The sequence below is a fragment of the Fopius arisanus genome, unplaced genomic scaffold (genome assembly GCF_000806365.1).
Source record: "Fopius arisanus strain USDA-PBARC FA_bdor unplaced genomic scaffold, ASM80636v1 scaffold00016, whole genome shotgun sequence".
Classification (NCBI taxonomy): Eukaryota; Metazoa; Arthropoda; class Insecta; order Hymenoptera; family Braconidae; genus Fopius; species Fopius arisanus.
In genome coordinates, this window is record NW_011887755.1 from 1,006,005 (window position 1) to 1,033,548 (window position 27,544).

Genomic DNA, 27,544 nt, shown 5'->3' on the forward strand with positions numbered 1-27,544 from the left:
TTGTTTAAACAATATTTCCATTGATTAGCCATTTAAAAAAAGATAAAAATAGAATTATTAAAAAAAAAAAAAATGAATGATGCTGGTCTCGAACCCAAGGGATTCGCGTGCCAGTCGAGCGCGTTACCATTAAGACAACGCATTTACTCTAATAATATAATTTCATTAGTGGTATATATTCAACATATTGAATAATTTTTTTCATTTGAAACTCCACAAAATGTGGCTTCCCCCTTCTGCTTGTTCTATCGGCGGCTAAATTTCAGTTAAACAAATGAAAACAAAACGCATTCATATCGCAGTAAATAAAATTGACCCACAGCATTGCGCGTAGCGCCCTCCCTCTTTCGGGGTGCAGTACTACGATGCAGCTGGGGTCACTCAAACCCCCAGAACTGACCCTCTAATTTAGTCAATCCTCTTTGACTCCAGTACCCACATTTAACCCATGTGAAACCGGTACATTACAAAATAATAAAAAAAATTAACATAGAGTGATAAGTGGATCGACATTTCTTGTGAGAATCAGAAACTTATCAACGACGTAACCAGCACTCTGCAAAGACACCTTACGACAAATCCAACAATTTGTGCTTTTGCAATTAATTTAATAGTTAAAAAATGTCGTCATTCCTAACCAGAAAATTCCTCAGCTCCTTGGGGTCCTTCACCAAATATTCTCAAGCTGGTGTTTTTTCTGTTCGTCATTTGAATTTATTGGAATATCAGAGCAAAGAACTATTAAAAGACAGCGGAGTGTCTGTGCAGAATTTCACGATTGTTGATGACGCTAATAAAGCAGACAGTGCTCTTGATAAATTTCGTATGTATTCGTTTTCCCAATATTTTTTAAAATTCAGGTTCCGATGTCTTGATTATATTTTTTTTTAATCATTCTAGGGGTCGACGAGTATGTCATCAAGGCCCAAGTGCTGGCTGGTGGCCGAGGAAAGGGATGGTTTGATAATGGGTTCAAAGGAGGTGTTCATCTTACGAAAGAGTAAGCGAGAACAGCTGAGTTTTCATTTCTCTCTTTTTATGATAATTTTTATCGTTGAATTAAAGAAAAAAAATCATGGAGAGAGTGGTTAAAATATAAATCATACGATGTCTCGAAGTAATTAATTCTATCTCGCGATGGAATAATATTAAATGAATCTGGTTAAACGTGAAAATTAAAATTCCATATTAATTCTTTAATTTTATATTTACTAATTGAAAGATTTTATTCTCATAAAAATTTTGAATAGCTCTTGATAAATCATTGCAGTCCGAAAGAAGTGAAAGACATCGTGAAACATATGTTGGGGCACCGACTTATCACTAAACAGACCCATAAGGATGGCATCCTCGTTCAGAAAGTCATGATAGCTGAGTCAGTGGATATACAACGTGAAACATACGTTTGTATTCTGATGGATCGGGGGTACAACGGGCCCGTCCTGATAGCATCACCAGCTGGTGGGATGGACATAGAAACTGTCGCTGAGAAAACCCCAAAGCTCATAAAAACCGTTCCACTGGACATTTACTATGGAATAGATGATAATATCGCAAAAGATGTTGCCGAGTTTCTGGGATTTACTGGGGAGGATATTAAGACCAAGGCGATTTATGAATTAAAGAACTTATGGAAGTTATTCGTTGACATTGACGCTCTGCAGATCGAGATCAATCCCTTGGTTGAGACAGCGGACAAGCAAGTAGTTGCTGTTGATGCGAAAATTTCATTTGACGACAACGCGCAATTCAGGCAAAAGGATATTTTTGAGCTTGAGGACACTAATGAGAAAGACCCGAGAGAAGTTGAGGCTTCCAAGTTCAATCTTAATTATATTAGTATGGATGGAAATATTGCATGTCTTGGTAAGTTTATTCTGAGTAGGTCATCAACGGAGAACTATTTTTTATTAATAACGAGGAAAAGAAATATTCAACTATTCTCTATTCTGTCTACATTACTATTTATTTATAATTACAGTAAATGGCGCGGGATTGGCAATGGCAACGATGGACATAATTAAAATGAACGGTGGAGACCCCGCGAATTTTCTCGACGTTGGGGGTGGTGTTACCCAAGATCAAGTATTCCAGGCATTTAGAATTGTCGCCGAAGGTAAATGGAAGATCAAATGGTTATAAAAGCGTAAAACTAAAATATCGTCGTTTAATTAATTCAGATTCTAAAGCGAAAGCAATATTCGTTAATATCTTCGGTGGAATCGTCAATTGTGCGACAATTGCTAAAGGGATAGTAGCAGCAGCGATAACACTAGGAATAAAGAAACCAGTGGTTGTGAGATTGCAAGGAACAAACATGGAGGAGGCTCGCAAGATCCTCCAGGAGTCGAATCTCCCATTCACGATGGAGAACGACTTGGACGTGGCTGCGAAGAAAGTTGTGGCTGCAATAAAATGATCAAATTCCTCCAAAAGCAGATTTTAAAAAAGGACGAAAGATCAATACCAAAAAAGAACTGATCGTACAGCAAAGGAAATATTGTTAAAGTAAATTTCAAATTTCCAACACAATTTGTTACTTGTTATACCGTAGGCTTAGGAAATCAAGAAATACATTTTCATTATTACAAACTATCAAACTAAAAAACAGTTCCTTTAAAACGTACGTGAGTATTTCGCGGACTAAATAGGAAATTCCGGTCATCGTCCACACTAGTACGTCTCCAATGGAAAATATCGATCGACTAAAGGATCTACGGCCTCACCTAGATCCAATAAACTTGAGCCATAAATATAACGATGACTGAACTCGAATCATTTCGTAATTGTTTACATTTTGATACAAAACATCATCTTCACCTGAAAAAAACAGAATGTATCTTATAATAAATGAACAACATAAATACGTTCTACATCATCGGATTCACAATTCTTCGAAAGATGAATTCAGATATGCCAGCTTAATTCTCAGTGAAGAAAGAAAAATATATCGAGCATTAATCAACAGTGATAATTGGTAGAAAGGAAAAGTACTGTATAGATAATGAATTTTTACCGATTATGGCTAGATGAGTCGGTGGACCAATTCGAAGGTAAGAAACTCGAGTAATTCAACCTACCACGTAGCTGTCTTATTTAGCCAAGTACAACCATATACGGTTCGTTATTTAAAAGTTGATTCTGAAGGTAATACACGATTTTCATGAGTGATTCTTAGTGGGTCAATAGGTCGCACCTTCTGGCAATTACCTCTGAAAGAATGACTCCTGCAAAGAAAAAGCATTTCGCCCTCCACATTTCTCCCGTTTTTTTTTTATCCACGGAAAAATTCAAATGTTTCTTATTTTACACTTTGTAGATAAACTGTTTTCCCCCTGTGTATATATAGCTCGGAATCGCTCATTCCCCCTTCTCCTGCATGGCCATCACAACTGAGATGAAAAAGTTTCGGGGTAAAAACGTATGGGTAGGGGAGAATAACTGTACGATGAAGAGAGTGCGGGGTGTCACACAGAGACTCCTAAACCCACAAGAGTGGTATCGTCAAACTATTCTTGGAGGTAACTTGTCTTCTCACTCAGACCAGCTTTTGACTTTGCAACCGACGGCCAAATAAACGGCTGACTACAATTCAATACCTGAAATTTCAAAACACCGGATTTTGTCATTTTATTTTCATTTAATTATTCTCATTTAATTATTATCATACGGTTTATCCTGTCCTCCGAGAAATTCCTCTCCATTTCGATTGTTGGATCGACAGTGAAGAGTTGAGGGAGCCGGGGAATTCAATTGGTGATGTGATTTGTGATACTTCATTGAGGTGCGAAAAAACGTGAAAAGTCAAGTGCCTGGAGCGTTTTAGGATTGATATTTCTTCAGATAATTCTCAAGTGCTTCAATCGTTCGTAAATTGCTTTATGTAACTGACATGAGATTTTTTATTTCTAATCGGACGTTGACGGCAGCTGAAAGTGCTCGATAATTTGAAATAATATACATTAACTTCATGGTTTGACGATTTTTATCGTATTTATAGAGACGGGCCTTAGGAAAGCTAATGTTTTGAAAATCGCAAGACAGGTGTTTCAGTGATAACGAGACAATCTCAATGCTCATGTTAACGCTATGACGTACTGACAGACCAAAGTTGGTAAACAAAAATGTGAATCCAATAAGTGACGATTATTTTTCATACTGCTTTTATCATTTTCACCTTAACCCAGTTTTAATTCTCCATCTCTTTGTTTTAATATTATTTTTTGGCTCATAATGCATTATGCATATGCTCGAGAGTGAGCATTTCTCAAAATGATTCTTCGCAGTGTGCCAGTGTCGTTGGAATGATTCAAAACTCATTTTAAAAATATCTTGGCATCGAGCCGTGGCCGAGCAAAACGCCACATCTTTTGATTCACCAAATTTTCTTGTTTCACGTATTCACATTATTCAAAATGTTAATGTATTATCGTAAAATAACTTTTCTCTGCTCCACACTGATAAATGTGTTATTCTAGGCTACTCGATAAATTGAGCATAAAATATCATATAATATTATGACTGATTTATGGATTCTGTCACTACTCCATTATTCGATGGCTCTGAAGATCCCAAGTATTTGGTTCAGGGCCACCAACAAATGGGGAATCGATCCAAAAATAATCCCTAATCATTCGGAATAATTAATTTCCCCAGGACACCTGGTCTGACTAACTACGAAATTTTTCCCTGAAAAATATTGTAAGTAGAAAAGCCCCTTCGAGGTATTCCCCTGTTGAATTTATGAAAATGCGTCTGACTGATGGAAAATTAAAATGATATTTTATCAAACAGTTAAATAATAATGTGATAGAATTATGAATTCTAATTATTTGCAGGTGATAAATTCGGTTGAGGGATTTGACAGCAACTGGTGATAACTCAGGGCATTTGGAAAATCATAAAGGAACCACACTTGCTGAGAAATTCCAGCGCATGCGTCTAGAAGCCCATTGAAAGGAGAGAATCAAGAAAAAGAGAGTAGAGAGGAGTGGAATTCACAGGAATAGAGCCCCCCTTTCCACCCCCCTCAGAGGACGAACTAAAAAGCAAAGTTAAAACACCGAAAAAATAAGTGGCGAGTGGCCGAACAGGTCTGTAGGTCTGTTTCTCCTGGTGGTTGCCACAACTACTGGCTGTTGAGCACACAAGTGTTTCCCACCACTATACAACCCGACTAAAACCAATCATCCATCGCCAGCCATAAGATTTACGTGTAGTTGTTGCGTACAAACAGCCGATAAAATGAATGAGAATGATAAGTCAGTCAGAGACGGGAACTCCGCACAGGAGGAGGACGAAATGTTTGAGCGGGAACTTGCTGAGGATGCGCAGTGGAAAAGAATACAGCAAAATACATTTACAAGATGGGCAAATAAACATCTCAAATGTGTTAATAAATATATCAATGATTTGGAGTGTGATCTGTCTGATGGGCTTTTTCTCGTTAGTCTGCTGGAGGTATTGTCTCAGAAACGATTGCCGAAGCACAACAAAAAGCCCAATTTTAGATCGCAAAAGTTGGAGAATGTGGCTGTTGCACTTAAATTCCTTGATGACCAGGGAATACGCATTGTTAATATCGGTGAGCTTCGAATATATATCATTTTATTTTCTACTTGTCGGTGATAATTCGGGGGGAGGTGTGGAGTTATTGCTGATGTTGATGGTTTTATTCTTTTGATTTGAATCTGATTCTGTTAATTAGGCACAACCTTAGGCCACATTCCACATGGCTTTTTACTCATTTTTTTTTTTTTTGCACTGGACAAATGTCGAGGAGATCGATTCCTCGTGGCCCGGGATGACTGGAACCCTGGAGCCGGCTCCATTGCGTGCGCAACATTATTAGTGCATCTCGATTTATTATTTCATTATCAACACTTCGTGACCCTCGTTATTTTTAATAAGTCTGGTTTCAAGTCAATTAATGCATCTCTGTTGTCATCGCGTTAATAACATTTATACGATATTAATGTTACTCCCGGGGATTTAAAAGTTATCTTGTAATCATGTCTGTGCACGCTGGAAAATGTTTAATAACAATTACATCGGAAATTGTGGAATGTAATTTAATTGGGGAGACAATATTGTTCAGAGACATTTTCTCATTTGTTTACTAAATAAAAAACGCATCTGTAGATAAAAAATTGTCTACACCTGTTAGGGTTTTTTTTTTAAATTGTAATTATCTGAAGATCATGGAGATGAGTAGAAGAGAAATTTTACTAAACGTAATCATTAAAAAATCGTTCTCTGTGTTGTAGAAAAATTGTATTTGTATTGAATTATCATTATGGGTTACTGTTCACTGTTATTCTTAATTTTTTTTTGAATATTTTTCTCAATGCGGGTCAGATGCTATCTCTGAATAATTTAAAGACCAATTGGAAGTAAAAAATGTGCTTAAAGTTTGTAGTCGGCACTTGTCCAAACGCAACCTTGTATTGGCAAGAATAAAAGGTGCGTCCACTTTCTCCTTTTGGCATCAAAAATGAGATCGATGTAAAAGGAAATTGAAAAGAACAATGGGAATTGTGAGACATGACGTTATTACTTCCGTTATGTATCATCGATAACCGGAAAAATGATGCAAAACTCGACGGTTGAATTCGAATATCAATCCACACCGGAAGATATTTGAGTGACGTCATGAATTAATGAATCATTTTAAAATGCAGATGGGAATAATGATAATGACGAGTCCTTGATTCCTTTCGCGTTGAAAATCTCAGGCCAAAAATAGAAATTACCCAGTCCCTAGCTCCTATTCAGGTAGTTTTTTAAATTTCCTATTCAACCTTGACAAGACATTAAATCTCACAATTTTTACTGCCATTTTGATAAACCCCAATGTTTCATTCACGCTTTATTCCGGGTGATTGATGGAACCGACATAACGAAGGAAAGAAACGATAATTCCCACTGATTAATATCCCGGGAATAAATCAGGCCGTCACGCCCAATTTAACCCATATATTTTGATTTTTTTTTTTATTGCACTCACTAGAGAGTTGAGTGGTAATGGTAATTTCAATTGTCTCACATTAATTCAATTCCAAGGGCCAATTTGATGACATGTTTCTCTCCAACTGGCTCGCATGGTTTTATTACCAATTTTTCTTCATTATTCATTTCGATTAAAATTCAGCCTTGATCCCACCGTGGAATATCTGCTGTGTACAAGTTATAAACTCCACAAATTGAAGCATGATGTGTGATGCCTCGGGCTGAGAAATGAGGATTTTTTATTGAAGGGTAGATAATGAGGTCTTACATTTATTTCGATTAATCGTCAATTAATTACTGGATAACTGCGAATCAGAATTTTATGTCAAAGTAGGATAGAGAATCTGGTGAGATTCGGATAGTGATGTAGTCATTATAGCAGAAAAAATAATAGAGTAATAAATTAAGGTAGACCAGTGCTCCAAGCACTTGATCCAAATGCTTTCGGATTTTTCTACTTCGACATCAATGAAATAGTCGAAGAGCACTCGTGTGTCTTTCACTGCCTTCTAAATCATTATCTTTGACACAAGCCAGTGGTTGCTATAGTAATGCCATTGAAGACCAACTCGGAGTCTCAAGAGGATGACCCTCGAGAAAGAATTCACACAGGCATGAATCCGCGTGAATGCTGACTCAAATGTTATGAAAAAAAGAGGAATGAGAGAATAAACTAAACGTAGAACGTGTCAGTTACTCGGTCTTTGAGAGTTATTGCGTGACATCAGCCTTGAGTAATTGCTTAAAATAGAAGGAATAAATCGAGTAATTTTTGCTCTCAGAGCAATTTTTCGGGGGTAACCCAATCACTGCTATTTACATGGAATGCATATTTTCGGTGGGTGGGGATTAATGAAACGGCTCGATAAATATGGCATATAGAGACTTATCGGTTCTCAAATGCTTTCAAGAATAAAAGTCAACAGACAGAATGTCTGATCGGGTGTATCTAATTATCCGAGTGCCAGACTTTTCCTTAGTACGTCAATGTCAAACACTAATTGTTATTCATTCCATCAATAATCAAGAATATATGTCAAATAATTATTTATTACCTTAATGATGAGTAATATGATTAATTAATGTCTTATCAATCTACACAATCGACGAAGGACTTCACGTCACGTGAATAAAGAATTTCTCGTCACAAATCATTTATCTCACGATTCTCAGAAAATTTTTGTAAAAACTCTGGAAACTTTTTCTGTGAAAAATATTTCACAGAAATATAATTGAGCATTGGCTTCAGTAGGATTCTGTCGCGACGATAAAAAAATGTTTGCATCACATAATCGGAATTTACAGAGTAGACTATCACCCAGTGACATATTGACTAGAGCGTTGAGATTTCTTTGATGTTTCCTCGACACATTTTTCATCTCGCGATGACTAGATGAAGAATTCTGCATGTGCAGTGGGTTGGAGTTAGTCACTGAGTAGCTATGAGTTCCATGACACTGAATATTCAATCGGTCGTTGAATATTAGAACCGTGATTCATTGGTGAAATCGTGACGTAGGAATGAGCACATTCTATTTTAACAATGGTAGTCTCACGCCTCATCTATGAGCCCGCGAAATACCACCCACGTACGTGTCATATTGCAGCCGAAAAACCGAGGGCGTTGTCGTTTTTAGTTTTAAGTCACTGGGGGGAGTATTATTGTACCACTTGAAATGACTCGATCTCTCTCTTCCTTTCGAGAAGTGTCAATAAACCACTGAAGAGAATGAATGAGATGTCTGTGACGAAAGCGAAGGCTTCTTCACCGCTGTTTACTTTGCATTTATCCTCACATTTGAATTACATTCATTCTTTCTGCAAATAGAAACGCAGAGGATAAATAATCTCTCAAACATTCCAGCTAATATTTAAATAAGAATGCACTGGCTGATCATAGACTGCAGATACCCTCGAATGCCTTGAGCTATTGCCACCAATACTCTCTATTATGATAAGATTTATTTTTTTGATAAAAACGAAAAATTTATTTGCAATTCAGATTCATCGGACATTGTTGATTGCAAATTGAAGCTCATCCTGGGTCTAATATGGACTCTCATCCTGCATTACTCAATTTCTATGCCCATGTGGGAGGGTGATGATGACGATACGGAGAAAGGTGCAACACCGAAGCAGCGGCTAATGAACTGGATCAAATCGAAATTGCCGGAAGTGCCAATTAATAACTTTACGTCAGACTGGAATGATGGAAAGGCTGTGGGTGCGTTGGTGGATGCTGTTGCCCCTGGGCTCTGCCCGGACTGGCAAAACTGGGATCCCAAGGATGCAGCCCAAAATGCCGCCGAGGCCATGGGCCTGGCTGATGACTGGCTCAATATTCCTCAGGTATTATTTTGTTGATATTTCTTTTCAATTTTATCATTTTTCCTCGTATAATTCTGTAATTTATGTCTTCAGCTCATCAGTCCTGAAGAAATGGTGAATCCCAATGTGGACGAGTTATCCATGATGACGTACCTCTCTCAATATCCACACGCAAAATTGAAGCCGGGTGCTCCAATTAGACCTCGCACCAACCCCAACAGGTAATCAAATATTTTTATTAATTAGATTTACTCCACGTCCGAATTTATAATAAATCAGTCAAATTTCATGAATCGAAATTTTTATAAATGAGTAATGAATTTATTTCGTTTTTCGGTCGCAGCGTGCCTCCGCCCCGGTAAGTCGGGAAGGACTGTTGTTTTCTTCAATAATATTAAACATTAATTTTGTTTAATTCACAATGATTTGCGCATTAATACCAATCACACAGACACCACAGGAAGCAAAACCGAAACACGCCTAAATTCTAATCAGAGTTTGAAATTCTAACACGTGGAAGTTATTTTCCACTTTATTTAATTATTTTTATACCTAATTTGGGAAATCTGGACGATTAAACCAAAGGCAGTAAATCGATGGATAATTGAATAAATTTTATTAGTAATTATTTGCGGTTCGCTGGTTTGCAGGCGTGTTGTAACATGAATTATGGCCTAACGCTTGTTAAAACGTGTGAGCAACGAGGCAGTCGTTGTCTTTAGTTTGTCAGCTCATTGGAAATGATTTTAATGATATTGAAATTAATTGCTTTGACAGGGTACGTGCTTATGGTCCTGGAATCGAGCCAAAGGGCCCCATTGTTGATGCCCCAGCGAATTTCACCGTTGAAACGTTCTCAGCAGGAAAAGGTGATGTCCAAGTGACGGTTGATGATCCAAAGGGTCAGAAATTGCCAGTTGACATACGTTTCAACAATGATAGAAATCTCACCTACTCGGTCTCGTACACACCAAAAACCGAGGGACCTCACAAGGTTAAGGTTCTTTATGGGGGACGCGAAATTCCAAAGAGTCCTTATCCTGTTCTGGTGGAGGGCCAACCTGGTGATCCAGGGAAAGTCACTGCTAGTGGTCCCGGGTTAGAGCCTCAAGGGGTTGTTGTCAATCGTCCAACTTATTTCGATATCTATACGAAAGATGCTGGAAGAGGAGTTCCTGAAGTCATTATTCTTGACCCAAAGGTATAGAAAATTTTATTTTCGGAATTAGTATCCCGATAATTCGATGATTATGCTGGAAGATTAAATAATAAAAGATTTTTATAATTTGTCCTCACAGAGTTCTAAGACAACAGTTCCCGTGAAACTTCGTCAAACATCACCAGACGTTTGGCGATGTGAATACTGTTCCCCGGTGACAGGTCTCCACTCAGTGAATGTATTCTTTGCTGGTAAACTGATTCCGAAGAGTCCAATGGGAGTCAATGTAGCCCCGGTATCGGACGCCAAGAAGTGTCGAGCTTACGGTCGAGGTCTTCTCTCCACTGGTGTTCGCGTTAAAGATATCGCCGACTTTGTGATCACTACTAACGATGCTGGAGATGGAGTGGCTGATGCTCGGTGCATTGGTCCAGGTGGTGTGAACCTTCCTGTCACTCTGAACAAAGTCGATGATAACACCTACAAATGTCACTACGTCCCCGTGAAAGACGGTCGACACGTTGTGATGATAACTTACGGTGGAAAAGAGATTCCCAAGTCTCCATTCGAGGTGAATGTTGGTCCCTACAAAGAATCCTCAATCCGAGTGTTTGGTCCAGGACTGCATGGTGGAATCGTCAATCACCCAGCGAAATTTACTGTCGATACCAATGGAGAGACTGGTGCTTTGGGATTCTCCATCGAGGGTCCCTCCAAAGCGAAGATCGAGTGCCAGGATAATGGAGATGGAACAGCAGACGTCAGTTACCTGCCAACGGCCCCAGGGCCCTACGCCGTGCACATCCTCTGCGACAACGAGGACATACCCAAGTCCCCATACATCGCAAACATCGTTCCAGCTAGTGATTTCCATCCAGACAAGGTCGAAGTCTCTGGCCCAGGAATTCAACCCGAAGGTGTCCACCGGGATAAACCCACTCAATTTATGATAGATCCACGAAAGGCTGGTCAGGCACCTCTGGAGGTTGCCATTCAAGACGCCCTTGGCCGACCAGTACCTGTGAAGCTTGATAATAAGAAGGATGGAACGGTCCAGGCAAACTACACTCCGACCTCGGGAGCTGGACATGTGGTGATGGTGAACTATGGCAATGTCGCCACCAAGAAATCTCCCTACAGGGTCAAAGTGACTTCGCCTCTTAATCCAGCCATGGTCCAAGCCTTTGGCCCTGGTCTCGATAAAGGAGTCAAATCCAATACTCCGACTCACTTTAACGTGGACTGCAGAGAGGCTGGAAATGGAGACCTCGATGTCACCATGACTGGACCAGATGGACAGGATCTGCCAGTGACATTGAGTGATAATGAGGATGGCACTTACACTGTTGACTATATTGCACCTCAACCAGGTACTTACAAGGTGGATCTCAATTACGGAGGCCTCAAAGTACCAAAATGCCCAATTAAGGTCAACGTTCAGCCCCGTGTAGACGTCTCCAAGATCAAGGTCGACGGATTAGAGCCCAGTGAGTATGAGAATATTCAACGTTTTACGTTTCTCCTATTTTTTTAGGCTTTCAACACAAATATTCTTGACACAAATTGGGTTTACATTAAGAGCCTCACTCTTTCTTTATTTTGAGAGGCAGGAAGCAATTAACTAGCTGATTTATTAACGAGTATTGAAACAGGAGCTCATCCTTGGGGGCGGTTGAAAATTAGGTGGAATTGAAGGAGGATGTTACTGCAAATGTGATTTGAGTTTTATATTTTTCTGGATAGGGGCCAATGATTCAAAATAATTCCTCTCGGATGGCACGCGGTGTCTATAATGAGTTAGGGACGGAAATACAGGATTTTGTTTATCAAGACCGTTGCACTTGAGTTAACGATGGTAATCAACAAGTTTTTTTTAGGAATAAAACTGCGCATCGGTGCGATGTTTCGGTATTCTCAGTAATTCTACTCTGGAGATCTGGGGATAGTTGGATACTTTTAATCATAAATTTTCCTAAAACGCTAGTTATTGCACTAGACATCATTGAATTGGGTCGCAAGGTGTTCCCGTGTCGTATGACTGTTTAACGTCATTCCAACGGATCGCTACAACCAAAAATGTTTATTTTCAGAATACCCCTACAGTTTGAAATTCCTCGGTAGCAAGTTACGTAGTTACCACTTGGACTTTCGGCTAAAAATATTTATATCAAAAACTTCGCAACCTTTCTGCACTGCTAATGCTCTTACAAAATCAACTAGTCTTCCAGTATTAAAAATTCTCAACAAAACGAGTCAAAAGCCCAAAATTTACCTTCCTATTTTACACGACAAATGAGACTAGAATTTTCATCTAGAAATAGGAGAAATGACTAACCAAACGCATAATTCATCTTCCCTTAATTATGCGAATAATTATTACTCGCTAACAAAATGAAAATAAAGAAAAAGCTGCAACCGTTGAACCAAAAAAAATCGAAAAAAAAAATAAAAAATCCTCGCAGCGGCACCGGTCAACAGCCTTCAACAGTTTCGAGTGATAACGGAAGGGACTGGTAACAGAACAGCTGAGATACAAGTGGCAATAACAGCACCATCGGGCAATCGTGTTATGGCACACTTAATACCAACTCATGATGGTTATCTCGTTAATTTTACACCTATGGAATTGGGTGAATATTTATTGGGAATTAGTTTTGGTGGTGAGCCAATAGCTGCACAGCCGTACCGATTAAATTGTGTTCATGGAAGTGATCCATCGAAAGTACGTGCCACTGGACCTGGCCTTCATCGAGGCCTTGTCAATAGACCTGCTGAATTTATCATTGACACACGTGGTGCTGGCCAGGGTGGATTGGGTGTCACTGTTGAAGGACCATGCGAGGCACCCATCAATTGTCGTGACAATGGTGATGGCACATGCTCTGTTGCTTATCTACCCACTGAACCTGGCGATTATGGAATCAATATCACTTTCAATGATCGACACATCCCTGGATCACCCTTTCAAGCTATCATCATACCAGATGCGGATCTTTTAAAGATCAAGGTCACCGGAAATGGCATTCAGCCCTATGGTTAGGAGACGCGTGCAAAATCTGATTTTTTAGTTTTTTTTTTCTTTGCAATTGCTTGGAGTAGTTGACAGCACGAGATTGAGATAACTTTTATCCTATTCTCCCTCCTGCTTTTATGATTGCCTTCGACTAATCAGTTTTTCGTTTGAATTTTTCGTTGATTACTCTATATGTTGATTGAATATTAGAAACGTATGTGCTTTCTACGTTGCTTTTTTTTTTGAAGTTCTATAATTGGATTTTTTTTTTATGTGTATGTGAAGTGGGGAGGGATGAAATGATTTCGTTCGGGAATTTTTAATTCTTGAGGGAAAATCTTTCGTTCGACAATTTTTTCATTTCAAAGTCGAGAGAGTCGAGAGAATAGGCCCCTTGTCGGGAATTCGTATTTCCCGAAATGTTCTGGAAGTCTTTTCTATAATTTTTCAACCGAAAAAATTCATGCCTCATCACTTCACCACTAGTTAGTTGTTCTCGACGAATAAGAGAATTCTAGAATGATAATTAGATGTCTCGGAGTGGTATTCATTTTTTGGTATTTATTTTCAGGCGTAGCTGTGAACATTCCGACGGAATTTGCTGTTGACACACGGGCAGTATCAAAAACGAAAGCTGATGACGGAAAGCTTTCCTGTTCAATCACGAATCCAAGTGGTGGTAAAACTGAAAAGACAATAACACCGCAGAGCGATGGAACTTACAGAGTCAGTTATACACCTTTTGAGGAGGGTCCTCATACAATCGACATCCTTTACGATAATGTTCCAGTACCAGGCTCCCCGTTTTCGGTCAATGTCAAGAGAATTTGTGATCCAACCAAGTGTAAGGCTTATGGGCCAGGTTTGAAGAAGGGAATCGTTGACAAGGTTAATAAGTTCACTGTTGAAACGAGTGGTAAGTCCAACATTCAACCCGCCATTATCTCGGATCAAAGAAAATCCTGAATTCCTTAAAATAATTTTTTGACTATTTCAAAAAACACTGGATTTAACAGAAATAGAGCGAAAATTAATTTAAAAAAATACCTTTCGAAATTGAATAAAAAATATTTCGCTTTATCATCTAATCCGTGGATTACTGAATGTTCGCAGAGGCTGGAAATGGTGGATTGGGTCTTGCTATCGAGGGCCCATCAGAAGCGAGAATGACCTGCAAGGACAACTACGATGGTTCCTGCAGTGTGGAATACGTTCCAACAGAAGCTGGTGATTACGATGTGGCCATAAAGTTTGGTGAAGAGCACATTCCAGGTTCTCCATTCAGAGTCCCGGTGGAGACTGCAGTTGACGGAAGAAACGATGTGATAGCTTACGGTCCAGGTTTGGAACCCGAGAAGGTTCGTGAGGGAGTCCCAGCCCAATTCATGGTGGACACCTCAAAATGTCCTGGTGAACAGCTCAATGTAAAGCTTAAGACAGACAAGGGACAGATGCAAAAACCAAAAATTGAGAGTCGTGGAAATGGTCTGTACGAGGTTACGTACATGCCTCCAGCTGCTGGAGCCAATATTCAGGTTGATGTTTTGTACGGGAACAAGAGCATCCCTGAGAGTCCCTACAACTTCCATGTGAATCCAGGCTGTGATCCTAATAAAGTCGTCCTCTCCGGCCCCGGTGTCGCATCAGTCTGCACAGCATCTTTTCCAACAGATTTTATCGTCGATACATCGAAGGCGGGATATGGTGACCTCGAAGTTCAAGTGCTGGTGAGTACAGTTTGATGGGCTTTGTACATGAGTCATGAAAAAATTATAAGATTTCATACAACGAAAACACAGTGGATATATGTCCTAATGAATGATGTAATTTGTCTTGTAAAAAACCAAATCAGCAATTCATATAAAAATGAGATAATTAAAAAATAGAGGGTTTCAAGTAATCGAGGTAATATTTAATACGACTGCGATGATTGATGTGACATTTTTGGCTGGAGAACTGAATGTTATATTCACAGGGACCTGATCAAGCTCCACGAAAAGTCACCGTGCAAAACATCGGAGATGGCAAATACAAGGCCACGTATCTCCCCGATGACTGCGGGCGTTACAAAGTTAATGTCAAATATGGAGGGAAAGAAGTCCCAAATAGTCCGGTAAATGTTCAGAGTGTGTCCACTGGTAAAGCCGATCAATGCAAAATCAAGGAAGGCATTCAGCAGACTCTGGCCCCAGGCGAAGAGTACTCCATCAACGTTGATACCCAAAATGCTGGGCGTGGAGCTGTTACATGCAGAATTCGCTCGACTTCCGGCAGGTTTGTTCATATTATTTACTAAATTTCTTTTGAATTGGTTGTTTATTCTTCCTCATGTAGTTTCAATTTAGAACTGTGTGCATACATCTCAAATGAGGAAAGAAAAAAAATATTGGAATATAAATAACTGTCCTCGGTAGAGGAACTATTTCTGTGATCCACAGCGATATTTATGATCATCCTGTTCTTCACCGACACGTGAATTTTTATCGTCAAGCTTTTCTTGGGAGGATATAAATAAGTTGTAGGTGGATACATTGGAATCCTTATGAGATAAAAATTCGATAATTATGCAAAAGTTAGAGGGATATTTTTGAAGAAGCGATCATCTCCTTTTTGAATTTATTTTTTTTGAGCTTTGGATGGAGATTCAGGAAGTGTAGCAAGTGGTCATACACTCGTGATATTGAAATACTCTCGGTAGCCTTGAAGAAACAGTTCATGCTTAACAGGATAGAAACAATCTTAATTTCACAAACATTTTCTTGACAGACATGTACCTCCAACAATGCCAACTAAACGCTATTCCCTGTTTCCCATCTTTTGACACTTCTCTCGAGTTGTTTGGCATTAATCCAACAGCCCCTCGATTATGCACTACGAACTGATAAATCGCATGTCTGAACACACAACAATTCATTGAAAATTTTAATGCTGACAGAGAAATGGATAACACATGATATGCTTCTCCAATTTTAGTGAAGTCGTGGACATCGATATCGAAGACAAGGGGGATGGTAATGTCGATGTATACTACAAAGTCGAGGATGCGGGTGATTACACCCTGAGCATAAAGTTTGGTGGTCAACCGGTGCCAAATGGCTTCTACACCTTCACGGTGAGTTTTTTCAGCATCTTCCTAGACAGTTGTGCGATCAACTTGTCTGTCAGTGACAATCGTAATTACCCATTAATCTGTCGATCTGAATTACAGACAAGCAGATTATATTTCACTATTTATCATCATTTATCGTACTCATGATTGAAAAATTACAAAAAAATTAATATCTATGTCTTTTTTATTTTACGATATTGGAATTTTCCATGAGATTTAGCTTTTAATTCTCGGAGTTCATTATTTTGAAAATCCATAATTTCTACTCTACTATTAAAATAATTTTTATTTAATATACCATCTTTCCGTTCTGTACAGATCATAATCATGTCTGAAAATAATATAATATTAACAATTACAAAATAAATCGCACCATAAGTCCCCTCATTTGTGCCCATTCCAATTTTGATAATTAATTATTAAAAATAATTACACTATATTAACGAGAGAGGAATCGCCCACTGATCTAGATTATTTTCCCAAAATTCCCAAAAAACGTCAAAAGGATAATGAATAATTCGGAAATAATAAATCCACATAATAACGACTCTACCTACATTTGCGCCTCATAATGAGCCAAAATGAATTTTGAAACCTCAGAATACTTTTCGAGTAACCATGACAAATGATCTCCTTGCGTCAGATTTTCCAGTCTATATGAGAAGAACCGATGTCTCCGAAATTATCAAAGAAACGAGAAGTGCTGGAGCAATATCAAGGTGTTATTAAGTTTGTGCCTGTTAATATCTGTCTCTTCATCGTCTCCCAGATTTTACCGAGTGGGTGGGGGGGCGTAGGGGGGTGATCTATCTCAAATGTGTATCTAACTATAGAGACCAACACAGGATATTGTCGCGGGGGTTCCAGCGACACAGTTCACGCCGAAAACTCGTCGGGACCACATCGAAACATTAAAAAAAAAAATATTTTATCAACCCTCTACGTCACGAGACGTTGAATCATTCTCTGAAGCATTTGATTTACGTGAAGAAATAAACGGAATCCAGAGGAATCGAAACCACCTGTTGCCAATTGTGTGTCGAGAACTATATTCGATTACTCGAATTGTGACATTTTACTAAAAGGTATCTTAATTATTAAAAGTTATTGAAAGGGTGAAAATTTTAGACGGATTAATCGCATATTTTTCTGTAATTGTTATGAAATTTAATACGTTCGAATCAGAATCAGCGAGAATGGATGAACGTTACCGTGAGGCTGACCAAGTGACTATTTTCATCGCTCTGGGCTTTTCGTGAATTTATAACGCTTTTCGAATAAACGAGAGAAGACGAACTTGTGGGTGGACCGGGAAGAGTGGTGGATTATCTAGATACATGCACTGGTATTAAATGAAGCATATTCGGATGTCTCCTTGGATTTTCAATTTATACATCGCTAACAGTCATAAATAAACAAATGGAAATGAGGTTTTATCCTAGCTCGAGTCTTCATCTGCGTATTATTTTTCAACACTCATCAGTCTCGAGTGAGATTTATTCATTATTTTGAGTTTTCGTTAATGAAAGATATAAAGAAGCTTAGGAAGAGACTAGTGTGAAATGAGGGAGCTCAAGGTAGTGAGAAATTGCCCGACAGCTGTGGGAGTTCGCCTGGAGAGCCTAGAATCACTTGTTCATTTTCTTGGATTTTTTTTTTTTTTGCAATTTCACTTTATCCCAGGTAATTAGGTTAATGAAGGGCATCAGGAGCTGGGGGCGGTTGTGAACGTGACGATTGAATCTCCGACTTGATGTTCAAATCGTACACTTTACGTTTTTGTTTTTAAACATTGTTGAAAGCAAGGGGGTGGGGAGCATGTTGAAAGTTCTATTATTGTATTAGCTTGAAATTTAGAATTGTTCATATTAGTGTTTCGTCGGCGGTTGTACGAGGCAGTCGTAAATTCGGTTTCTGAGGTTCAAAGGTAAAATTGAAAAATTGGAGTGGAATAGTTGTGGGGGAGTTGTAAATTTTGGGTAGATCTTCCCGTTTATCATTCGTAATGTCGTATAAATGTGAATAATTTATGGGGGAAAAATATTGGGGTTGAAAATAGAATAGAGCCGGCAAGCACTACGGAGTTAGACGGCAGTACTAATTTGAAAGGACACAAATGTATTCTTGGATGAAGAAACAATAAACAAAATGGAACGTGCTTAATAATCATATAGCATGTATTTATAAAAAATTAATGTATTGACACAATTGGTGGGAGTTAGGCGCCGTGTGTTGCAAAATAACAGATGAATAAAAAAGTTCTTTAAAAGTTCTTTAATAATAAATGTTCAATTAGAATTTCACAGACAACCGATGCCTGGAAGGTTTTATGAATTAATTGATTAATGGAATTCATTTTCGGTTGATCCCTGGAAAATTATACAACTGATTTTTTATTTCTAAAGCTGCATAGCATTGGAACGGATGTCGCGGTAAATGAATCGCGAATAATTTTCTCGTGACGCGAAAAATCTCCCATCTAACAAGATCCAAGGTTCTCCCTCTCCATCTATTAAATTCCTCTTCGGATTAGTTACGCAACGGAGTTGTCGTTGGCCCGGGGAAAAGTTGTTTCAAAATACTTTAAACAATAATTACCGCTAATCAACCCTTCACTAGTTACTGCCGATATCTTCCGATTTTTCATTTTTTTTTGTAAATTTCTTGGATTTCCCAGTTCCTAGGTTTTATAATTATTCCATGACTCACAATTTTTATGGAGTGAAATAGAAAAATAATAAAACAAAAACGTCATTTTTTTTCACGTGAATTTTATCAATATTTTCTCAAAAATTGATTTAAAAAAAATGAAAAATGAGAAGCCATCGAAGAAATAATTCCTATTAAATTCTCTTGAATTCATACTGTGAATTTGTAATAATTCTATTAAAATGAATTTTTATGGATAAAAGAATAAAAGAATAATTACTGGGGCAAATTTAATTCTATTTTAATTAAAATTTAATAATAAAGAAATCTTAAAAACTTCTTTCTAAACTGAAATTCGATGATTTACCACAATTTATCTAGCCCGCTGTTACCATCGATAAAATATGAGATCCCAGTTCTACCTACGATTTTTTTTTACAATTGAAATTTTTTCCAGGCATCGGAGGAATATCGTGAGACAAGCACCCACAAAACCCAGAGACACGGCAGAAGGAGTCAACATCAGGAGAGTGTCATCGAGCAACGCAGTAGTTCAACTGTCCAGGAGACAATAACGACAAAGCGGAGTACAAAAAGCCAGCACGATAGTACTAGCAAATTCAATTCAATCAGACTGAACAATATTCCACTGCCATCAGCTGACGGTACAGTAACCTGTGAGTATCAATCTTTCTCGGTTACTCCAATGAAAATACAAATCATTGGAATGAAATCTCGCTGACATATCGCTCTCCCTCAATCACAATGACACAAAGACAAATGTAAAGTAATGACTCTCCTCAATTAGTAAAAATAGTTTAACTCGTTATAGGACAGTGTGAATTCACTCTCATTCGTCGGAGAATCAATCAGAATGGTGTAGACCCTCAGATGTGATTATTCATTAAATACTAAAAAGACCTCGAGTGTAACAGCAGAATGATAAACACGACAGGTTCACCACTGCTTCATGTCGCTTGTATGGATCTTGTTCATTCGCCAAAAATATGAGAGAGCTTTGGGTGAATGTCGTTTACTAATACACTTGTATTCCTTTGAGAGGATGTTGGACGGTGTAAGGCCAGCGTGTGCCACTCGCGATATTAATATTGGTTGATTAACTGCTACCGCGTGCGTATGCCCGTGTGTTCGGCCGATTGTCGAATAAAGGAAATATTCACATCGAGATGAATACAAAATTCGTCTCGAGACCGGAAGTTATTTTTTACCTTCATCACGAATTCTTCACTATCTTTCGGCAAATACAAATTTCTTCCAAATACATTATCAGCAAAACATGATCTTTCTCATTATTAGTTTAGTATTTGGTTGAGGCGATGTTAGAACAGAATATTACTTTTTTATGTTGCGATGAGGATGAAGACTTCCTCAGGAAAGAAAAAAACGGAGTAGGACGGTGTGAATGCAGTATGGGGATAAAATGGATTTTATAGAAATTTGTTTTTGCAATCTCTTGGAATATTATAGGATAGATTTTCCTTGTTTTCGTTTTATTTCCATAACTGAATTTCTAATGGAACGAATTCCATTGAAAAATCAACAATCGAGTTTTTCTTATGAAGTTTCCAATATTTTTCAAACGAATTCTTGTGTAAATGAACTTCTACAAAAATTGAATTGAATTTTTGGTGAATGAGTCTCGATGTTTTTTAAACATAGGCGGTTGATTTTTTATTGGAAAAAGCCACTGGTGCGTCAGTCGATAGAGCACTCAGTAAATTCATGCGGAAGTCACCACCGGGTCGTATGACAAATGGAGGACAGCCACAACGATAACGACAAGCTAAGCTGGATCATTAATCTGCTGAGGGACGTCCAAAAATTCACTCTTCATATTTCCCTTGGCCCGCACTTGCAATTCAACATGAGATGATTCATACTCGCTTGCCAATTCACCAAAAAAATAAAAAATCAAAAGCGCGTAAAGTCGTTTTAAATTGAATTTAAATTATTTAAATCTGAAATTTTTTAAAAATTCAATGCCTTGAGGATGGTATTTGAAATTTTGTGGTAATTCACGAGGGATATTCTCTCGTGTCTCATTTTCATATTCGTCAGGTGCTCTGATTGGCCATTTCGATGGTCAGGATCTAATGGCAGTGGACGCACAGTGGTTTATTTAGTCAAAATTTTTTTCCAAGTCATCTCGTTAATATCTTTCCTCAATTTTGGATGAATTAGTTGCGCCTGCGTGAGATAATTTTTATACGTCTTTTGGCTGGTGGATGAGTGAGAGACGTTGATGGCACAAGTTACCCAGATGATATATATCCAGATTGGCCTGACTGGAGCCACCAAATTCAGCTCCCGGGTACGTCCCACATGTCGTTCACTGGCGGATCAGTCTTGCTCGGGATTTCTCACAGTTCGGTATTATTTTTCTGGACAGATTACTCCTTAATTCATCGGCTTCATTGGGCTTGATTGGAAATGATTTAATCGATTCCTTGCATTTGCTATTTTTCAATCGTTTAAACGTCACGATATCAAGTTGTGCTGCAAGATATAATAAATATCAATTACGTCGATAAATAAATTTGCGACTTTGAAACTGGGAAAGGGGTGAAGAGAAATTATTTCTGGATCGACGAGAGTTCCACTGAAATGTTTTGGCAGGATCAAGAGGAACAGATCGAAACCACTTGGCAAGAGCAATCCATTTTTTATCAGGAGTGGCTTAAAAGTATCACTTGTAGCGAGTTGGATTACCCACAATGGCCAGTATTTTATTTAGAAGTTGAAGTAGATAATAACATCAGTGACGACGGAGCAGATCTACCATCCGTTTTAGATTTTAATCCAATACGTTTCCAGAGTCTCTATTACGTTAACACTCGACAAGGTTCGATGGTCTTCTAATTCCTTCGTCAACTTCCTCAGGTCTTTTCACTCCTCGTCTCCCTCATTTGTAGATATTTTTTCCCCTCAATTTATTTGATTATAAAACTTAACGTAGTGTTAGAGACAGTTTCGTCACCTTATTTTTAGAAGAATTTGCTTCAGACGAGAGAAAAAATTCATTTTATAAGTAACGAAAGTGCAGACTATTTTTGATGCCGAGGGGATCAAAGATGGAGAATTAATTTATCGAATTATTTTTAGCCGAAGTTAAGATGCCGAGCGGAAATGTGGATAAGCCAGTGATCGAAGACAACCATGATGGCACTGTCTCACTCAAATACGACCCGAGGGAGGAAGGACTCCATGAAGTTTACGTGAAATTTAATGGAGAACATGTTCAAGGTTAGTACCTTTTTTCGCCTGCAGCAAGATTACAAACAGTGAATGGAACGCTGTGGAAAAACGATCATTACTTGAGTAGTAATTATTGAAATGAAATTCACTGTTAATTTCCTTGTCTCAATCTCCTCAGGTTCACCCTTTCACTTTCACGTGGACTCTCTGGCGAGTGGATATGTGACAGCGTATGGTCCAGGTTTGATCTATGGAGTCTGCGGTGAGCCAGCAAATTTCACAATCTCCACGAAGGGTGCAGGAGCAGGTGGTCTGTCGCTAGCAGTGGAGGGTCCCAGTAAGGCAGAAATTTCCTGTCACGACAACAAAGATGGCACAGTATCAGTCTCCTACCTGCCAACAGCCCCTGGAGAATACAAAATCTCGGTGAAATTCGCTGACAAGCCGATTAAAGGTAGCCCCTATGCCGCCAAAATAACAGGAGAGGGTCGCAAAAGGAACCAGATATCCGTGGGCTCCTCCAGTGAGGTCCAGCTCCCTGGAAAGGTCTCAGACGCTGACATTCGTTCATTGAATGCCTCTATTACAGCCCCAAGTGGCTTGGAAGAGCCCTGCTTCCTCAAGAAGATGCCTAGTGGCAACATGTGCGTATCCTTCACTCCTAGAGAGGCTGGAGAGCACGTTGTCGCAGTGAAACGAATGGGTAAGCACATTCAGAACTCTCCCTTCAAGATTGATGTCAAGGATCGTGAGGTGGGGGATGCTAAGAAGGTCAAGGTGGCAGGAGGTGCTCTGAAACAAGGTAAAACTCACGTGGAAAACACATTCTCCATTGATACCAGGAACGCTGGATTTGGAGGACTCTCTTTGTCCATGGAGGGCCCTAGCAAGGCGGAAATTCAGTGCAAGGATAATGCCGATGGCACCCTCAATATCTCTTACAAACCCACCGAGCCAGGATATTACATAATGAATCTTAAGTTCGCTGATCATCATGTTGAGGGTTCGCCCTTCACTGTGAAAGTCACTGGAGAGGGCTCCAACAGGCAGAGGGAGAAGATTCAACGTCGTCGTGAAGCTGTTCCCATCACCGAAGTTGGATCCCAGTGTAAACTCACCTTCAAAATGCCGGGAATCACCTCATTCGATCTTACCTCGAACGTAACTTCACCCGGGGGAGTCACTGAGGATGCTGAGATCAAGGAAGTTGAGGATGGGCTTTACGCTGTGGCATTTGTGCCCAAGGAGCTTGGAGTTCACACTGTTTCGGTTAAGTACAAGGAGATGCACATCCCTGGATCACCTTTCCAGTTTACGGTGGGTCCCTTGAAAGACGGTGGAGCGCACAGGGTGCATGCTGGTGGTCCAGGATTGGAGAGGGGGGAGCAGGGTGAACCTTGTGAATTTAATATCTGGACCAGAGAGGCTGGTGCTGGTACATTGGCTGTCTCTGTTGAGGGGCCAAGCAAGGCCCAGATTGATTTCAAGGACCGTAAAGATGGATCTTGCTACGTCAGCTACCGCGTCACTGAACCTGGTGAGTTCGGTTTGTCAAAGAATTTTCTAACAAAGTTTCCTTTTTTAAAAAAAAATCTCGCAGGGCAATTCTCTGGTGAAAAATCGTTAAACGCATTCATAAAAATTGAGGAAAAATTGTGTTACAATTTTATATTATGATTTTTAAAATCATTGGATGGACAGGGACGTACCAAAGAGTATATAGTAACTGAAGTATATAATAACTAAAAAATAATGTGAACCTGACAATGAGTGGGATTCTTTGGAGATGATACAACTGAATCAGTGGTGATACTCGCTGATATCGTTGTGCTCTCTCCATCGTTTCTCGTTTATAACGTTGTGAAGTAACTAAAAATATCCCTGAGTCTATATTTATTTTACTGTGGATTCATATTTTGGCGGAGTCTCATCTCACCGGTGGAAATGAGAGGTTTAGATGCATTCGAGTAGTGGCACAGTTTTATTCGGTCGATCTGTTGTTTGTTTCGATTGTCAGTTTTGACTTTTGAGTGAAAGATGATGGGGACATTTACTGCCTGTAAAGATCTCGTTATCGGGGGGGATGACAACGGTAGTTATCGTACTTGAATGTGTTGTTTCCTATCGATTAATACTCTGTGAATTCAGTGACTTTAAATTAATTTCTTTAATTAATTTGGTGATTGGATTCCAGGTGATTACAGAGTGGGAATTAAATTCAACGATCAGCACATACCCGACTCACCTCACAAAGTTTATATATCACCGGCTGTTGGAGATGCTCATAAACTTGAAGTAGCTCAATTCCCTGAGCAAGGAGTACAGCCTGACAAGCCACACACTTTCCTCGTACGTAACAACGGGGCCAAGGGACAGCTCGATGGAAAGGTAACAAAAATAACGAATGAGTTGATTTCTGTCGTGTTACTAAATTCTTCACAAGTCTATTGAGATAATTTTCAATTTTGTAATTTATGCAAGGACGGTTGAGTGTCTGTGTTGCGCAAATGATCTAAAAATATATGTAAGCAGGTTGCAAAATATCACATCATCAAGTGTGGAGGCGATGGCAGTTCGTTGATATTAGTCATCTGTAACCCCTGTTACCATATCCTTGACACAATTTGTAGGGGACAAAAGATTTTTTATTTTACCGGATGTCTGCCGAATGTAATAGAAGATGATGATGTGAAGCGTTTGTCGGGGACCGTAAACCTGATTTATCTAACAGTTTAAAGTTCGTTTATGGGCAATTATGTGGGAAAACTCTGGTTTATTATACTCATTTTCATTAATTGGGGCAGAATTTAAAGATTATTATTGCAGGTGCAATTAGAGTTATGATCTTCTTCATTAAGAAGTCTGAAATCATAATTATCGTTAATTCTCTATCATTATTGCTATTTCCTGCATCGGGATAAGAATTTACTCCACGCAAGAAATGTTGCATGGAACATGTTCATGGGGAACTCGTCGGAGATGATTTCATGTTTTTAATCGTCAAATCATTGGGGGTAATATAATATTCACAGAAATTCATACGTGCCACGGAATTTAACGGGATTTATTTTGCAATAATTTTCTGGGTGATAATTCGAAAATTTGGTTGATTATAAAATAGATTAATTTATTGTTTTTTGAATAATTGAAGGGATTGAGTAATTCGTGAGGAATAATTTAACAGATTGTATCACCAAGTGGTGTCGAAGACGACTGCTTCATCCAAGCGATTGACTCTGAGGAATACTCAGTGAGATTCATGGCACGTGAGAATGGAATTCACAACATCCATCTGAAGTTTAATGGTGTCCATATCAATGGAAGTCCTTTACGCGTTAAAGTGGGAAAAGTCGATGCTGATCCAGCGGCGATTCAGGCGTACGGTAATGGCCTGAAGGAAGTGAAAACCGGTCAGAAATTCGATTTCATCGTTGACACTTGCAATGCTGGTGCTGGTGCACTTGCCGTCACTGTTGATGGACCCAGCAAAGTAGCCATGGACTGCACCGAGGTTGAGGAGGGCTACAAGGTCAGGTACACACCCTTGGTACCTGGAGATTACTACATCAGTCTCAAATATAACGGCTATCACATTGCTGGATCACCTTTCAAGGTTCCATGCACTGGTAAGATCAATAAATTCCAGTACAATCAACACGATCTGACAGTTATTGTAGATAAAACTGATTTTAGAATTGAAATCCACCATAAAATCGTGACTTGATAACTATTTTCTACTTCGGACTGAACAAGTTTTTATTGCTGCCATACACGGTTATAAATTTTTCCTGAAATTTCCGGGTACATCGAGATGATTATTGACGTGAGATACTTACTTTGGAATATTCGAAGAACTTTGAAAGATATCAGGGACATTTATAACCAACATAGCAGTATTAAATTTTCATTAAATTAATAATTATGTTTAACGTGCACTGAGAATTAATAATTCGGGTTATTTCTCCTGAAAATAATTAGGTCGAAATACTTTTGTGTAACAGGCAATTTTGCCTGAAAACCGGTAAATTTTTCATATATTTCTCACTCCACATTTTGTACAAAAAAAATTGTAGGGACTGATTTAGCTGAGAGAGGAGCCTCCGAGACAAGTTCAGTGGTCGTGGAGACGGTGCAGAAATTTTCGAAAGCCAAGAAAGACGTTGTGCAAATGCCCAAGTTCAAATCAGATGCCAGCAAGGTCAGCAGTAAGGGTATGGGCCTGAAGAAGGCGTATCTCGGCAAACAGAATCAATTCTCAGTGAATGCTGGAGACGCTGGTAAATATCGCCCCAAGACTGCTGGTCTTAGAACAGGTAAACGATGATGCCCATTTTTTTCTACATATCCACATAAATTTACAGGACAAAACATGCTGTTCGTCGGAGTGTACGGACCCAAAGGGCCCTGTGACGAGGTCTACGTCAAACACGCTGGACGTAACACCTACAATGTGAGCTACCTTGTTCGTGAACGCGGAGAGTATCTCGTCATCGTCAAGTGGGGAGAGGACCACATCCCTGGATCACCATTCAAAGTAGACGTTTAAAATGCTTTTATATGAAAATTTAATCATGAAACAAAAATACGAGTGACATTTAGTTTTTAAGCCCCATCCAATCGGCAAACATCAATTTTCAACAATTTCAATATTTAACAATGACTTTTCTCGTTCTAAATCATCTGGCACTCTTGTCTTCAAATTTTTCCCGTTATTTCTCAGCATATTTTATCCCTTTGCTCTTTTGAGTTTGTCTCTTCTTCGAATTATTTTCTCCAGTCGAAAAGAACAACTCAGTTTGAATTTTTATCATTATGATTACATTCATCATCCGATACCGATGATAAATTATGAGTAAAGATAATGCCAATTGTACAGAATAAGAGGGTCAATTAATCGTTTACACTGAATGACACAATACCATTGCTAAATGTGCCTTGAAATTTTACTTATGTGAATAAAGCGGATTAAAAAATGTTATAAATACGTGTCATGTTATATTATATACATGTTATACCGAGATAGACAATAAAGAATGGAAAAATAATATATTTATTAAACGTG

At 38.8% G+C, this 27,544-nt stretch overlaps 2 protein-coding genes and 1 long non-coding RNA gene across 9 annotated transcripts; 2 read left to right on the forward strand and 1 right to left on the reverse strand.

Moving 5' to 3' along the window:
• The first annotated feature begins 409 nt into the window (after positions 1–409).
• On the forward strand, positions 410–2,595 carry ScsbetaG (Succinyl-coenzyme A synthetase beta subunit, GDP-forming). The gene is made up of 5 exons (XM_011300202.1): positions 410–823; positions 901–1,000; positions 1,271–1,866; positions 1,982–2,116; positions 2,181–2,595. The coding sequence occupies exons 1-5, from the start codon at positions 622–624 to the stop codon at positions 2,417–2,419; spliced, it is 1,272 nt and encodes a 423-aa protein (XP_011298504.1). The 5' UTR covers positions 410–621; the 3' UTR covers positions 2,420–2,595.
• Positions 2,596–2,695: 100 nt separating this feature from the next.
• Positions 2,696–3,301, reverse strand: LOC105263777 (uncharacterized). Its single transcript, XR_891924.1, has 3 exons — positions 3,211–3,301; positions 3,017–3,141; positions 2,696–2,820 (listed from the first exon to the last, which is right to left on the reverse strand). It is a non-coding gene; the product is annotated as an uncharacterized lncRNA (long non-coding RNA).
• A 169-nt stretch (positions 3,302–3,470) lies between these two features.
• Positions 3,471–27,544, forward strand: cher (filamin-A). 7 transcript variants are annotated; one of them, XM_011300206.1, is made up of 19 exons: positions 3,471–3,521; positions 4,839–5,584; positions 9,011–9,357; positions 9,430–9,557; positions 9,680–9,694; positions 10,114–10,537; positions 10,635–11,982; positions 12,958–13,530; positions 14,080–14,424; positions 14,622–15,235; positions 15,484–15,782; positions 16,482–16,620; positions 19,724–19,943; positions 22,390–22,530; positions 22,661–24,019; positions 24,677–24,870; positions 25,667–26,108; positions 26,556–26,759; positions 26,844–27,544. In XM_011300206.1, the coding sequence occupies exons 2-19, from the start codon at positions 5,245–5,247 to the stop codon at positions 27,026–27,028; spliced, it is 7,317 nt and encodes a 2,438-aa protein (XP_011298508.1). In that variant the 5' UTR covers positions 3,471–3,521; positions 4,839–5,244; the 3' UTR covers positions 27,029–27,544. The 7 variants fall into 7 exon arrangements, with proteins under 7 accessions (XP_011298508.1, XP_011298505.1, XP_011298509.1 ...); XM_011300203.1 differs by lacking the exon at positions 3,471–3,521 and adding an exon at positions 3,530–3,784; XM_011300204.1 differs by lacking the exon at positions 3,471–3,521 and adding an exon at positions 3,786–3,865.

What these genes read in the sequence shown, in the direction of transcription:
- ScsbetaG (XM_011300202.1), top strand. Translation starts at nt 622, where the DNA reads ATGTCGTCATTCCTAACCAGAAAATTCCTCAGCTCCTTGGGGTCCTTC. An exon ending in TGGAAATATTGCATGTCTTG is followed by an intron (nt 1,867 to 1,981) that starts GTAAGTTTATTC and finishes TTATAATTACAG; the next exon opens with TAAATGGCGCGGGATTGGCA. An exon ending in ATTTAGAATTGTCGCCGAAG is followed by an intron (nt 2,117 to 2,180) that starts GTAAATGGAAGA and finishes TAATTAATTCAG; the next exon opens with ATTCTAAAGCGAAAGCAATA.
- cher (XM_011300206.1), top strand. Translation starts at nt 5,245, where the DNA reads ATGAATGAGAATGATAAGTCAGTCAGAGACGGGAACTCCGCACAGGAG. An exon ending in AATACGCATTGTTAATATCG is followed by an intron (nt 5,585 to 9,010) that starts GTGAGCTTCGAA and finishes TTTGCAATTCAG; the next exon opens with ATTCATCGGACATTGTTGAT. An exon ending in AGCTGACGGTACAGTAACCT is followed by an intron (nt 19,944 to 22,389) that starts GTGAGTATCAAT and finishes AATTATTTTTAG; the next exon opens with CCGAAGTTAAGATGCCGAGC.